The sequence below is a fragment of the Trichomycterus rosablanca genome, chromosome 17 (assembly GCF_030014385.1).
Source record: "Trichomycterus rosablanca isolate fTriRos1 chromosome 17, fTriRos1.hap1, whole genome shotgun sequence".
NCBI lineage: Eukaryota > Metazoa > Chordata > Actinopteri > Siluriformes > Trichomycteridae > Trichomycterus > Trichomycterus rosablanca.
In genome coordinates, this window is record NC_086004.1 from 24998360 (window position 1) to 25014602 (window position 16243).

The 16243-nt window shown below is 39.8% G+C and overlaps 1 protein-coding gene across 4 annotated transcripts in view; it reads right to left on the bottom strand.

The window, feature by feature from the left end:
* The window catches only part of diaph3 (diaphanous-related formin 3), a 336289-nt gene that overhangs the window by 84835 nt on the left and 235211 nt on the right, over window positions 1-16243 (bottom strand). For all 4 annotated transcript variants that reach the window (XM_063013308.1, XM_063013307.1, XM_063013310.1 and 1 more), the window contains exon 24: window positions 9176-9311. In XM_063013308.1, coding sequence (XP_062869378.1) covers window positions 9176-9311 — 136 coding nt within the window. The remainder of the gene's footprint in view (window positions 1-9175; window positions 9312-16243) is intronic.

Genomic DNA, 16243 nt, shown 5'->3' on the forward strand with positions numbered 1-16243 from the left:
AACAAAAAGGCCTGGCTCACAGTCAACTTTCCAATTAATCCCAAGGGCTCTCAGCGAGGTTGAGGTCAGGGTTCTGTTCATTATAGAAATTTAATGGTCTTTTTATGGGTTGATTTTAATATGTGATGTGTGTCTAGGTGTGTGTGTGTGTGTGTGTGTGAGTTTAAGTGAGTGATTGTAAGAGAAAGAGAGAGAGAGGGAGATAGACTTTAATTATGAGACTAAATAAGACTAAAACAATAAAACTGTTCTCAGTATTTTATTTTCTCCTTTCTACTTAACAGTGCTTACTTTAAGAATAGTAAAGTTAGCAAATGCAGCCCCCCGTTTACCACACAGCTGCTGTTGAGAACTCTGTTTGCATATAAAATGCCATACTAGATCTTAAAATTCTGATTTAAAAATATGCCTCTATGTGCACACACACATTCTGTGATTTGTATTTTCCTCTTTTTTTTGCCTTCACGCCTGCCGTGTGACAAATCCCTTGCATTATATCCTAGGGTGCACTGCTGGAGGGAACGTTTTCCAGATGACAGATGATATGTAAGAGTTTATTTAACATTCTGAACAGGGCCAGTACACTGAGCAAATCAGTCAGAGAGAGAGAGAGAGGACAGACTGGGTGGAGAAGAGATTGAGAGAAGTTTTTTTTTGCCTGTCGGGCTCTTGAGGTGGTTGCAGTGATGACAAAACGATAAGAGTGGAAACGAGAAGACTGAACGACCAAGGGAAAGAGGTTGAGTGTTTAACAGGGTCGGCAGGACTCACAGCTTTGCTTTATAGGTGTGCAAGTGTGACTTTTCAGTCCGCTGACCTCTAGCAGCTTCCACAGTGATTGCTCTCTCCTCAGAGACCACTGGGTTACTGTAACCCTGCCCCCTCTAACAGCTGAGCCCCAGTGTATCAGTCTGTGCTTAACCTTTTTTTATTTGGTTTTATTTATAGCGTAATCACTATCTACTGAATCTGCATCTGCATATCGGCTGAATCTCACAGGGCCAGATGTTTTTCCTTAACAAGATTTGATGTCTGAGAAAACTACTGAAGTGGGCCACGTCTCGAATCACACACTAATTTACTAAATAATTTGCTTAATTAATGCAAAAGAAAACAACAACCAGCCAGGTAACAACAGTTAGGTGTAAAGTCATGTCCGGTACATGAAGATAGATAGGTAGGTAGATAGGTAGGTAGGTAGGTAGATAGATAGATAGATGACAAGATAGATAGACAGACGGATAAATAGACAGACAGACAGATGAATAGAAAGACAGACGAATAGACAGACAGATAGACAGACAGATAAATAGATAGACAAGACAGATGGATAGATAAACAGACAGACAGATGAAGACAGACAGACAAACGGATGGAAGAATTCTATCTATCTATCTATCTATCTATCTATCTATCTATCTATCTATCTATCTATCTATCTATCTATCTATCTATCTATCTAAAGACAGATCGAAAGACAGACAGACAGACAGATACACATATAGACAGATAGATAGACAGATACAAATAGATAGACAGACAGATAGATAGACAAATAGATAGATACAGATGAATAGATAGACAGACAGACAGATTGATAGATAGAAAGACAGACAGACAGATACACACAGATAGATAGACAGATAGATGGATAGATAGATAAATAGATAGATAGAAAGACAGATCGGAAGACAGACAGATACACACACAAAGTAAATGGGATGTCAAACTTTATTGCCTGCTAAAGTTTAAAACAGTGATGGTGTGTATGTGTGTGTGTGTTGTGGCTAAGAATTTTCTGCTGTTAAATCAGGTGTGTTTCAGAAAACTTGGACTCCATACTGATGTTCATGGTTTTAGAATAAAACGTCCACCCACCACTGGTCATATTGTAGCAGGTCTGTAATTATACCTGTATTTTCTTAAGTGCATCAGCAGGTTTTTGTTCACACAGTAGACAAAGGTATGGTGAATCCCCTGCTGTGCCAGTTTTTTTTTGATGCCACCCCAGTGTGCAGTTCCCCAGATTGACCACTCAGAGATGACTGATTTCCTGACAGATTCAATTTCAGGTTTAATAAAGCTCAAATATCCCATCTGATTGCAAGGATGCTGTTATGGTTGGCGGTGCATATCAACAAACCTGTGTTGTTTTGTTTGTTCTTTTTTTTTCTGTTGTAGCATACTGAAGAGATTTATTCTCAGGGAAGGACAGAAGCAGTGAAGCTTCAGTGAGTCGACTTCTTTCTGCTGAGGATTAAACCTGCTTTTACGCAACATTACTGTAATTTTTTACTTGCCATCATTCAGTCAGACTTCATTGCATTAAAAGGTCACCACAATGTAATACAATCACACCTTTTAACTGAGAAGTTCACTTATTTTAACCATAGTCACTGTTAAACGGCACATTTGACAAAAACTGCCAGCAGAATGGGTCATACTGAAGCACCCACTAACATAAAAAGTGGCACTGTCAAATTTCTGCCCTGTTAAACATACTATGGGCCTGAACCTTAATACAGTGAGTTCCCACGCCCTCCTCGTGTAAGCCAAGCACAGATTTATGTAATATAATGCACACAGAACATTCTGATTCACCATCTGGTAGTCTGATGGTTGAATATGGGTTTCAGTGGACGGCAGTGAAACACTACCTGCCAACTTCAACTGGTCAAGGAATTTTAATCTGGCTTTCATGGTTTGTGGTGGAACCAATTACCCTGAACAAGAAAAATGGTAATGTTAATAAGAATTGCAAGAGTACTATAAGCTTCCAACATCACTGAGGTTTGCTGAGGCTGATGTGGAAGAATTGTTGGCCTGCAGAGTTTACCTTTGTTCCAGTCAGGATGTTCTTGTTTTAGTATCTGTAATTTCCTTTGGGATCAATAAAGTATGTCTTCATGTATATATTTGCCTGTCTGTCTATATGTTTGTCTGTCTGTCTGTCTATCTATCTGTCTGTCTAACTGTATGTCTGCCTGTCTGTCCATCCATCCATCTATCTATCTGTATGTCTATCTGTCTGTCTGTGTCTGGCTGTCTGTCTGTCCATCTTTCTCAATTCACACCTTTGGGATGAATTGAAACAGCAGTGCAATCAGCACACTATTAGTTGTGATGTAACAGAAGTTCACCCAGTGGTTTGAAATGTGAACCATATATGGACGTGATGTTTGAGTGACTGCAGTGTAAATTCACTGATGTTGCCCTCACAAATCTGTGTGTGTGTGTGTGTGTGTGTGTGTGTGTGTGTGTGTGTGTGTGTACCTACAACAGGCTTTAGTCTAAACTGTAAAAAGAGCAGAATGTCAATACCGGGTCTCACCCTGTGCCAATACTATTGACCAGCTGAGTTATTCTACCCGTTAATTACACAGACTACATTCACACTGAATAAACAATAGCTGATGAACGCGAGGATGAACAAATACTTGTACAAGGTGTAGAAGTCAAGCAAGCGCGAGTGTGTGAGTGTGTGTGTGTGCATATATCAGATGATCAGTTGAGTGAACTCATATAGTCTTGTTGCAGTACAGACCGGATGTTCTGAGAGAACAGGGAAATTGTTTTTGCTGACAGTGAGCATGGCTGATTCTCTAACCAAATCACAGCACAAATATCATTTTCTTTTCTTTTTATTCTATTACCTCCTACACTCAGTCACTTAGACGCTGCTTATTGGCTTTCACGGACGCCTGTGAGAGCGCACAAATACTGAATAGATTTTCTCCGTCACTATTGTTTAGTCAATCCCAGTAACAGAAAGCAACACGTCTCAAAGAAACACCAGTCAATTAAAGCTGTAAAATCCAAGAACGGTGCTGTGGGATTAAACATCGCTCTGTAATTTTGCACCACTAATGAAGAATGCAACACTGCACTTTCAGCACAGTTGGGGAACTGTCTCACGTTCGGCTAGAACTATTATCACCCGTGTCAATTTATTTTATAATGAGTCAACCGAGGAAAGTGCTGACCGTTTGTGTTAGGTTTATTAGGCTGATTACCAATTAATATCATGTTCCAACTATAGACTATTTAATGTTTAAAAAAATAACTGTGTAAAAGTGTTCTCTACAGAGCTCTGTCCTGATGTACTGTAAAATCTATTGCAAGCAAGGCCTTCACATGCAACACAATAAAGCCTGACTTTGTAAATGCTCTTTTAACTGAACAGACACAAATTAACAGACAAACAGACAAAGTCCAACATTCAGTGTAAAGCGCTTTTGGCAAAGGGTGGGGCAGGGGGTGTTGAGAGGTTAAGGTGTTTGTGTGTGTGTAAATAAAAGGGGTCTCCAAGAGGCCCTGTCTTCTACCCCTAAAGCTGGTGCAAACTGTTAAGTGGGCCGATCACATATTTTCAGTGGTGATATAAACTGATCAGCCATAACATTAAAACCACCTCCTTGTTTCTACACTCACTGTCCATGTTATCAGCTCCACTTACCATATAGAAGCACTTTGTAGTTCTACAATTACTGACTGTAGTCCATCTACATGCTTTGTTAGCCTCCTTTCATGCTGTTCTTCAATGGTCAGGACCCCCACAGGACCACTACAGAGCAGGTATTATTTGGGTGGTGGATCATTCTCAGCACTGCAGTGACACTGACATGGTGGTGGTGTGTTAGTGTTTGTTGTGCTGGTATAAGTGGATCAGACACAGCAGCGCTGCTGGAGTTTTAAAACACCCCACTGTCACTGCTGGAATGAGAATAGTCCACCAACCAAATATATCCAGCCAACAGCACCCTGTATGCAGCGTCCTGTGACCACTGATGAAGGTCTAGAAGATGACCAACTCAAACAGCAGCAATAGACGAGCGATCGTCTCTGACTTTACATCTACAAGGTGGACCAACTAGGTAGGAGTGTCTAATAGAGTGGACAGTGAGTAGACACGGTATTTAAAAACTGCAGAAGCGCTGCTGTGTCTGATCCACTCATACCAGCACAACACACACTAACACACCACCACCATGTCAGTGTCACTGCAGTGCTGAGAATCATCCACCACCTAAATAATACCTGCTCTGTGGTGGTCCTGACCATTGAAGAACAGGCTAAAAAAGCATGCAGAGAAACAGATGGACTACAGTCAGTAATTGTAGAACTACAAAGTGCTTCTATATGGTAAGTGGAGCTGATAAAATAGACAGTGAGTGCAGAAACAAAGAGGTGGTTTTAATGTGATGGTGTACGTTGTGTTTATCAAAGTTTACTTCATATAAAACGCTTTATGATCTGAAATTATTTGGTGTAAAATAAGCAATAACAGAAACAACTGTAAATATAGGTTTGGATAATGCTTAATAATCTCTAATATGATTTAAATATTAAAGTATGATTTTTTTTACATTTGAAACCATGTTAACAGAATCGTAACAAAATATACAAAAAAAAAAATAGTTTAGAAACTTTAAAAGTGTTTTAGTATTTTCTAGGCTGATATAATTTTTGCCTAACGATCCTTATGAATAGCTGAACGGCGACGGCATACCTGACCCAGGCCAGACACACTGTACACATGATTATTACTGATGATATTACAGACGCTGTATGCATATTTACGTTGATACTGTGGGTGATGTTTTCATAACTGCAAATACTAACAGGCAGAGCGAGCAGAAGGTCAGCCCGCAGAAAATAAAACAAGTCAACATAAAGTTAACTTAAGGCCATGAAACTTATGCTTATATTCAATTCCAGGCAAATGATGAGCTGGTTGGATGAATATAAAAGAAATAAAACTCCAAAACTTTCGTTTCTGGCTCTGTTAATGTGATCTGGCACCATTTCTGTGCACTCACAGCTTAAAGATGTAGCCTAAAGAAAGAAATCATTTAAACACTTATTTAGGCTGTGAAGAAACTGTGTGGAGCTAATAATTAAAACCGCAGTAAACAATGAAAAAAACCTTCTCACTGATTTGCAGGAAAAGCTGAGAATTTTACACCGCTCAGTTTAATTGATTAAGCACAACAGACGGAAGCTGTGTCTGGTTTACTATGATAACCTTTATAAAAAACTACTGTGCTTTTATATGGTATTATTTACATGGTATTTATAATCAACTAATGAAAATAAATGGAGTGAAAAATAGATTAGCTCCATAAAGATGTGGACTGCATTCCAGATGAAGCTTTCTTATTTACCATCAGTGCCTGTTCTTATAAATATCCTAATAACCGAATAGGCAAAAATTCCCACAGACACACTCCAAACAGGAAAAGAGTAATAGCCACAACTCTACACTGGTGTATAGTGGTTTTGGTATTAGACATCCAACAAGCTCATGGTCAGTTGTTCATTTATAGTGCACAAACTAATTAGGCCCAAGTTTGAACACCCCTTAATAAATTCCATACGGCGCAGCAGGATATTCCGCTAGCACACCAGCGCCGAGATTCTGAACTGCTCGGTTCGAAACTCAGCATTGCCACTGATCGGCTGGGCGCCATCCAGGGGGCATAATTGGCAGTGCCTCCAGCAGACACGTTTCTGCTAGGGCAGGATGACCGGACTATGTGGGTGGGGTCCTCAAAAGCTGTGTAGAGACCCTGACTTGCAGATAAAGAGGTGCCTGTGCAGAGTGCATAAGTGAAAAAGGGTTCTGCTAAGGGCTGCACACAAGTCGGAGAAGGTGTGAGCAGCAATATAACCACCTCTAAATGCTAAAATTAGCATTTCACTTCAGTCACATTAACAAAATGTCACAATATAACCATCACACCGGTTTAACTAAATATTTGGACACAGGCAGGTAGCCTTCACTTCACTACTATACTTCGCACTGTGAGAGAAAAATGAATTTACACTAAAAGTAATATTGATACTTAGAACGTGTAGATATATTTAGGGCATGATTGCCAGTAGTCATATTCCAATATTCCAAGAATACTGCTACAATGGAATGTTACTGGAAAGTGGTGTATGACAAGAAATGCGTCAATTATTAAGCATTTGTATGACCTCCAAAACCCAGTTCTAGGTGGTTTGGACCAGTTTCTGTGTTCTAGCTAAGAAATCTCTGTAACAGTGGAATCTTCCGCTGTCCTACAAGGACGCTGATGGGAGTATAAAGGGGGATTATTTTCTACTCTTCTACTTCTACTCATAATCCAGTCTCAGAGGAATTTCATTAAGGGTTTTTCCACCACAGCACTAAAATAAAACATGGTTTTAACTGAGCTTTCTCTTCTGCCAGTCTTGTACATAATATATTCTATTAGTGCTATTTTAAACAGGTAGCAATCAAAACTGCTGCTGTACTTTACACCACACATTTACAGAAAACCTCTATGCCTGGTTTGGGGATAAACTACAATGGCAATTCATTTAAATTTACTGGATCCCTGCAGCTGTCCAAATCAGGTCCAAGTCCTTAATGCTAGCTGACTGCAACCAATAAAGCGTTAAACACCTACAGAGAGACGCTAATCAGGGTTTTAATTCCACCCTGACCGCTACGTTCTGGAAGTGATCATTGCCTGGTAGCTACAAATGCAACGTTGTAAAGACTGAATCCAGATTCTTGTTAATTGCCCAGCTTGGATCCGTCTGTAGAGTTCTGTAAAATGTTCTCATGACTCATGCAGGAGCACTTCAGGGTTTTTTCCTCTTCTAATCACTTCATGTTATGGCTCTCAGCATTTGTGCTGTATGAGTATTTATCTATTTAGTTGTGCTTCCTTATGCAATGCACTAAGCTTTGAGCTAAATTCTGGTTACGTGCCGTTACTCATTTACATCCACTGCTATTATAAGTGTGTACACTGATCAGCCATAACATTAAAACCACCTCCTTGTTTCTACACTCACTGTCCATTTTATCAGCTCCACTTACCATATAGAAGCACTTTGTAGTTCTACAATTACTGACTGTAGTCCATCTGTTTCTCTGCATGCTTTGTTAGTCCCTTTTCATGCTGTTCTTCAATGGTCAGGACTCTCCCAGGACCACCACAGAGCAGGTATTATTTGGGTGGTGGATCGTTCTCAGCACTGCAGTGACACTGACATGGTGGTGGTGTGTTAATGTGTGTTGTGCTGGTATGAGCAGCGCTGCTGGAGTATTTAAACACCTCACTGTCACTGCTGGACTGAGAATAGTCCACCAATCAAATATATCCAGCTAACAGCGCCTCGTGGGCAGCGTCGTATGACTACTGATAAAGGTCTAGAAGATGACCAACTCAAACAGCAGCAATAGATGAGCAATCGTCTCTGACTTTACATCTACAAAGTGGACCAACTGATTAGGAGTGTCTAATAGAGTGGACAGTGAGTGGACACGGTATTTAAAAACTCCAGCAGCGCTGCTGTGTCTGATCCACTCATACCAGCACAACACACACTAACACACCACCACCATGTCAGTGTCACTGCAGTGCTGAGAATGATCCACCACCTAAATAATACCTGCTCTGTGGTGGTCTTGTGGGGGTCCTGACCATTGAAGAACAGGGTGAAAGCAGGTTAAATAAAGCATGCAGAGAAACAAATGGACTACAGTCAGTAATTGTAGAACTACAAAGTGCTCCTATATGGTAAGTGGAGCTGATAAAATGGACAGTGAGTGTAGAAACAAGGAGGTGGTTTTAATGTTATGGCTGATCGGTGTAATTATTAAACAATTCAATGGAAAGGGCATGTAAATGAGCCGCTGTGGCGACCTCAATCAGAAGCAGCCGAAAGAAAGAAATCAGTCAATTAGTGAAGTTTATTTTAAAGTATTAGTAGTAAACAAGAACTACTTTGTAAATAAATAACATTGCGTTTTCTAATACCAGATAATCGAATGCCCCTGATAGTTTTTAATAAATACTAGCACTTATTCCAATCCTCATGTTTAGTCTTTGCTTTCTCTTATGTACTCATTTTGGGTCAGTTGTTTAATGTAACTCTGCAGCACTTGTAACTTTGACTTCTCTTTTGACTACTTGATGCTGGGATTGTATTCTACTCACTTAATGCACTTGGAAATGGGAGAGAATGTGAAAAGGCAAGCTGTGTGCGAACTGCTTTCTTGGCTGCCTCGGATCCAACTTCTTAGATTGTAACTTACTTTGGCAGCTTTCCACAATGCCCTGTCTCTCTCCCACTACCTCCCACTTTAAAAGGGTTTTATTTAGTCAAATATTCATAAGATTTGACTTCTTCTTACCTGCATTGACCTCCAGCAATTTCTTCTTCCTCTGCTGTCGTTCCTGTTTCTCTCGTTCAGCTTTCTCTTTGGCTGCCCTCGCCCTCCTCTGTTTCTCCTCGGCCTCGCGCCTCCTCACGTTCTCCTTAACAGCTTGCTGGAGGGACAGAACCAGAAACACAAAGCTCAACTGCTTATCCTGGACCGCACAAATGAAGTTTAAAGGTGTGCAGAATATTACGCAATGAAAAACTGGCAGAAATGACAAATGAAATAATGAGGAGAAAGCTGTAGAGCAGATCGTAGAGGAGAATTTTAAAAGAGTTAAAAATCTTGAATTTGTGCATTTATTATGTGATTAACTGTCAAAACCCCCCAAAAATAAAAACGTATTTTATTTGTCACCCTGTTTATTTCTTTATTATTCCATTAGTTTTTGGAGAGGCATGTTTAAGATGCCTGTAATGCTTTTACCATCTGAGATTAAGCACACTTTTACAGGTGTACCACACACACACACACACACACAAAAGCAAAGCAAGACTGAAAAACATCATTAGGGTGAAGTCACCCTGCCTTTTCTCATGCTTATTTTACTTTCCCTCTCTCAAACCTTTTTAAAAGCTGGAAAAGGTTCCTTTCTTAAATAAACAAAGTGAATCACGCCACAATTCATAATGACAGTTACACGAAAAAGGCCTGAAAATAGCCAAAATGTGTCAAACACATCAGGCATAAATGCGCATGTAAACTTTATAAAAGCTCTTTCATGAACACAAGTACATAATGTCAGTGTCAATTTTCATATCTACAGGTCTGTTTCTGAAGGAAAAAGCATATGAGTTGGATTACTTTGACATTTTGCCATAAATAATCAGCTAGCAAAGGTTCACTGTTTGTTCCATTGTTAGGGCATTGGACAGAAAGTACCTTAAAGTAATGATTCCTTATTAGAATTACACTAGCACTGAAGCAGCTGAAAAATTAAATCCTACCTCAGACTTAGACATAATTCAGGAGTGTTACAAAACAGAATGTACTGACATTTAAATACAACTACTAAATGACTTGGCATGCATAAAAAAAATCATAAAAATAATTTAGGTACACAGTGCGTACATTAAATCATTTACAGATAATTGTGCACTGTTTATTGTATTCATTAGTAAAAGGCAACTGATGCCCATCCTTTCTACTGTATATAATACTCAGAACACCTACACCTCAAGCATCTCCACGATTAAAAAGCATAAGGAAAGACATAAAGTTCAGGTTTTATAACTGTTTTTCAATTGTATTTCAGTGTTTTTATATTATATTTGTGTTATTTTCAGTGTATAAGTGTTAAAAACAACCACATTATTTTACATTGGACTAAAATATATGTAGTTTCACAGGACCACAGAACGCATTAACAGGTTTCCCATACATCCTTATGGGAAAAAATTAGGGCTGTCGTTAATTGCGTTAATTAACACGTTCAAATTTTAATCACGATCACAAAAAAAAAAATCGAGAATAAATTTCTTAATCAAACGATTTTTATTGGGCTATGTTTGTGCCACTTTAAACATGCATCACTGTGGTAATTTGCACTGCTTTTAACATAGCAACATTGTGTTTATACTGTATAACAATAACACCGGTCTTTTTCCAGTTTGCAAAGTTTGTCTTTGTCTCGTCGGGCATCTGTGTGCACGAATACACGTCCCAGGCAAAATGAGCTCAGACAACTTTATTTCAGATGAATTTGGATGGAAAGCTCATGGACTGTACACGTTGTGGGAACATTACAAACACTGGTGTTAAATGGATCGCAATGGACTGCAGACGCTTTAACATAGTTAACAATGTGGGTCGACATGACGTTATACGTGCTGTATCTAGAAATGGTTCCTTGTAGTACCCTGAGAGTCTGTTTTCAGTGGCAGGGTTATGAACAGGAAATGATCCTCATTATTGTCAGATAATGTAAACAGACTTGTCATTTTAAATAACTGGCTGAAAGATGGGTAGCTGTTAACAAATCTATATAGGCATTGGCTGGCTTTCTAAAGATATTTTAGATTTAATAATATTGCAGTCGATTAATCGCGATTCAAAATTTTAATCGTGTGACAGCCATAGAAAAAATACCTTGAAACTCAACGCCTTTTAAACTCGCTCCCAGAACCAACTGATGTCAAGTTTCAAGGTACCACTGTATCTATTCTTAAATACTAGCTTTGCTTTAGCTTTGCTCTCTCTTTTTCTTCCAAATAGAGAACCGATTTCCAATGTGCTGGTGAGTTCATCTGCTTCTTTATTTAACACCACATCTCTATATTGTCCAGTTCCCATACTGAACAGAGGGTCCAATTTTTACACTGAACAAAACTAAGTTTCAGTTTAAGGTTTGCTCAAATGTAACATTCCTAAATATTTTTTTAAAATAAGCTAAATAAATAAATATGCATGGACTTAAACTAGTGCACTAGTTTGGAGAAAAAATATTCAACTCTTAAAGCCCATTTCAATTAAATACTTTATTTTCCATCTGCGTATGAGTTGATATTTAAGGATTAGAACCCTGTAGTAGTTATTCTGCTATAATCTACTTTACCTGTTGGATGTTTGCTTCCTATCAAGGCATTCCATTCCAGAAAGGCACATCAATACCATAAAATAATCCTGTAGGACTTAAAATTCTCCAGCGTTTGCTGGTTATATATTTGCTGCATGGCTTAAACATTCTGAGGATTTAGGCTTCCAGTTTCATGTCTTTTATTGAGTTGGAATTATGTGTATTGACATTGTGTATGGACGCAGCATAACCTATTCAATAACGTTAACAGCACCTATTCCCAGCAGCCTGCACACGGTTATTGCCACGGTCTTCCACTATCGCAGTAAATCCATAGGCAGCAGGGGATGCCGGGACAGATGCCTGTAAATCACTTTAAAGCAGCTTCCCTATCTGTAACTACGTCCTGCCTCGCGCTCACCCATCTCTTCGAAAACTGTGAAGGGGGGCTAGAACTGGAGTGTAAATGCACCTCTGGCATCAATATTAATCCAAGTAAGAACGAAGAGACACAAACACGGTGAAAGCACGTGTTTAAAGGGGTCAAGCTGAAGGACAAGAGATGCCAAGTGTTCACGTGTGAAGTTATACGACAAGGCAATGCTACCATCCAGTATTTATGAGGCACATATAAAACCATTTACAAAGCATCTGCTATTTATAAGGCCTGAACAAATTCATCATTTAGTGTTACGAAGCAATGTTAATTTATTTATTTTGGACAGAGTCGCAGTCGAACCCATTCTAGAAAGATTGTGCCTACACAGGTCATGGGGTACGATTATCCTATAATTTTCTCTCAAACAGAAGCACATCCATACACCAACTAGGCATAACATTATGACCACTGACAGGTGAAGTGAATAACACTGTGATTGCCAGACTGGGTCAGAGCATCTCCAAAACCGCATGTCTTGTGGAGTGTTCTCGGTCTGCAGTGGTCAGTATCTATTAAAAGTGATCCGAATTGTATCAGAATTGTAAGACTATGCCTATGTAAGACAATGTTTTCAAATATATCCTCAATTTTTTATTTAAAAGTTAGGAAAAGCTGCTGACAGGTGCTCAGCATGTGTGGGAACTGCTTCAAGACTGCAAGGAAAGCATTCCAGGTGGCGGAAAGAAAGCCAAGAGTGTGCAAAGCTGTCATCACAACCAGTTTAAAAGAATCTAACATACAAACTAATCTGATTTAAGAACGTCTGGTCAGCGCAACAGACTCAATCTGTGGTTCTTTTTACTGAACTGATGTCTCTCGTTTTTAAATAGGAAAAAAAAACCACAAACTTTGACTGTCTGTATATGAGCACATTCACATAATTTAAAACATTCAAACTGGGAAACGTTTCGACCATCTTTAAGTTTCTCTTTATACTCGGAAATCCTCTCGGCTCTCAAATCAGAGACGCCTTCTAGCTGAGTGAAAGCAACAGTGAAGTGCACATCCAATTCCATTCCATGTTCACTTGAGCCTCTGTAAAGCCTGGCCAGCACTGCTGCCAGAGAGAGTGGCATGATTCTCAGAAGTGTTCAGCTGAGGGGTAGTCGTCTCTTCTTTCATGCCTAAAAAAATCCTCTTTACAGTAGAACAATAATGATTGAAATTTTTTACATTCACATTTTCTGCACTTCGCAGAAGCCTTTATCCGAAGTGACACAGTTGTGTAAGTATACAGTCTAAGCAATTGGGGGTTAAGGGCCTTGCTCAAGGGCCCAAAAGTGGCAACCTGGCAGTGGTGGGGATAGAACCAGCAACCTTCTGATTACTGGTCCTGTACCTTAACCACTAGGCTACAAGTACCCTGTATAATGAATATACATGAATGAGCCAAAACATTAGGACCACCCACACCACCCACAGGAGCGCTTTTCATACACATTGTGTGTTAATCTTGCTCCAGTCTTTTATCAGTGGACACTTTCTGATCTAAAGCTGTTGGCTTTCTATTTCTAGTTGGGGCAGCTGTAGCCTTGTGGTTGAGGTACTGGACTAGTAATCAAAAGGTTGCTAATTCAAGCCCCACCTCTGCCAGGTTGCCACTGTTGGGCACTTGAGGAACTCTCAATTGCTTAGATTGTATACTGTCACAGTACTGAAAGTCGCTTTGACTAAAAGCGTCTGCTAAATCCTGAAAATGTAAATGTAGTTGGACCACTATTGGACTCCCAGGCTACAGTCAGTAATTGCAATAGATTTACATGTGCTAGTTTGGCCTTAGTCAGCACTGCAGCTGAAAACAGTTTCAATGTCAAGACCATAACACAGAACAGTTGTTTTATTAGGATTTTAATGTCATGTTTTACACATTTTGGTTATATTCATGGTAAGATTCATCAGTTCAAGTCTTTAATGTCAAACTCTCACTCACTCACTTTCCTAAATGCTTATCCAATTAGGGGCAGGTAGGGGGTAGGTGCTGGAGCCTATCCCACCCTGGATGGGGTGCCAGTCCATTGCAGGGCGCACACACACACACACACACACACACACATTCACCTATAAGGCAATTCAGTGTCTCCAATGAACCTGACTGCATGTTTTTGGACTGTGGGAGGAAACTGGACTGTGGGCCTCTGCTAGGATTTTGGATCATTAGGTCTGTACATTTATTTCTCATCACCATATGCTGAACAGACCAAGCCAAGCTGCTCCTATCGCTGTCTAATACATTACAATGCGTCACACATGACCCGCTCCCCCCTATTAGCCAGAACCTAGATGAAACCCACGACTTCTTATTCGACTAACCAAGCAGTAAATGTGTTAAGGTAGAGAGCAAGAGAAAACGAAAGAGAAAGGGAAAAGTATGAGATATTGGATTAGAACAAAACTATGCTGTTTTGCTTTTTACATACAGCTCTTTTCTCATTAAAAGCAGCCAGTCTTTCATCCAGCCTCTGCTTGAACTTAATTACGATGAACACGGCAGTGCTGAGGGCTGCGTGGTTTCCCCCACTGCTCCAGTCGAACGCTGTCAGATGGGATGAGCTGCAGTACGAAACGCTGCAGACGAAGTGAGTGAAACTAATTTCACAAACTGTAATTGCTCTGGCTTTGAGCAGAAGAGCAGTGCTTTGGTTTACATTAAAGAACACTACCAATGTCAAATGATCGGCATTACGACTTTCAAACCGAATACAAGAATCATCAATATTCTCTCGACTGGTGAGAAGATTAATCTGAGATTTGTATTAGCTTTACACACAAAATCACACTTAATAAACCAACAGCAGAGTTATATGTGCTGTGTTAATTCTTTCGCTGGTGCTTTGAAAACGATGCGTAATCTTAACGGCACCAGTCTGAACGCAAAATCAATTCCAACACAAAGCAAGCCAAAGGGCAGCCACGATTTACGCGTTCACTTTAAAAGCCATGGAACATGTTACATGGGTTCTGAACAAAAAATGATGTCAATGGGAAGGAGATAAAATCTGTGTAATGGTGGACGGCAAGCAGGAGTCTATAGCAGGTGGTCAAGTGCAGCCCAGCAGGTCTCTTGCTAATGCCAGCCAGACAGCCGGTTAGAAACAATACCCACTCAATATGCACAGTCGATGCCATTAGTCTGCGGATAAAGGGGACCAAAAGCGCTCTTTAGCATGGATTAGTCACTATTACAGAGCAAAGGGGAGTAAGAGCGTCAGATTTTAGAATTATTCCACAGATTTAAAACTGACTTCCTATTTTCAGGGCAGCCTGATGTGTGGACACTGCAATCACTGATTATAGTGAAAGGTTTTTTAAGGTAAGTGGTTTTGTGGGTTGCCCAAGCCTTTAAGATCCCCCTCTCCCAGATTGTGTATTGATCATTAGCCACAATGAAGCAAATTCCTGCAGATCTTCCAAAGCATAAGCATGCAGAGGGCACTAAAAGGGCGAACTCTATAAATATGGGCTTGATGGTGCAATGACGCTAATTCACTCAATAGTTCACTAGAGTTTGTTTGTTCTATTCTTAATATAATGGCTAAATAAAAGGTTTCATCCTTAAAAAATCAAAGTGGGGGGTCAATATGTTTCTTTATAGGAATGCAGTATTAGAGTGTTGTTTATATGTTGTGTGTGTATACATATTTACAGTGTATACATATACATATATATATAGACCGAGCAGCCATAACATTAAAACCACCTCCTTGTTTCTACACTTACTGTCCATTTTATCAGCTCCACTTACCATATAGAAGCACTTTGAAGTTCTACAATTACTAACTGTAGTCCATCTGTTTCTCTACATACTTTTCTGCTCTCACCCTGTTCTTCAATGGTCAGGACCCCCACAGAGTAGGTATTATTTAGGTGGTGGATCATTCTCAGCACTGCAGTGACACACTGACATGGTAGTGGTGTGTTAGTGTGTGTTGTGCTGGTATGAGTGGATCAGACACAGCAGCGCTGTTGGAGTTTTTAAATACCGTGTCCACTCACTGTCCACTCCTACCTAGTTGGTCCACCTTGTAGATGTAAAGTCAGAGACGTTCGCTCATCTATTGCTGCTGGTTGAGCTGATCATCTTCTAGAC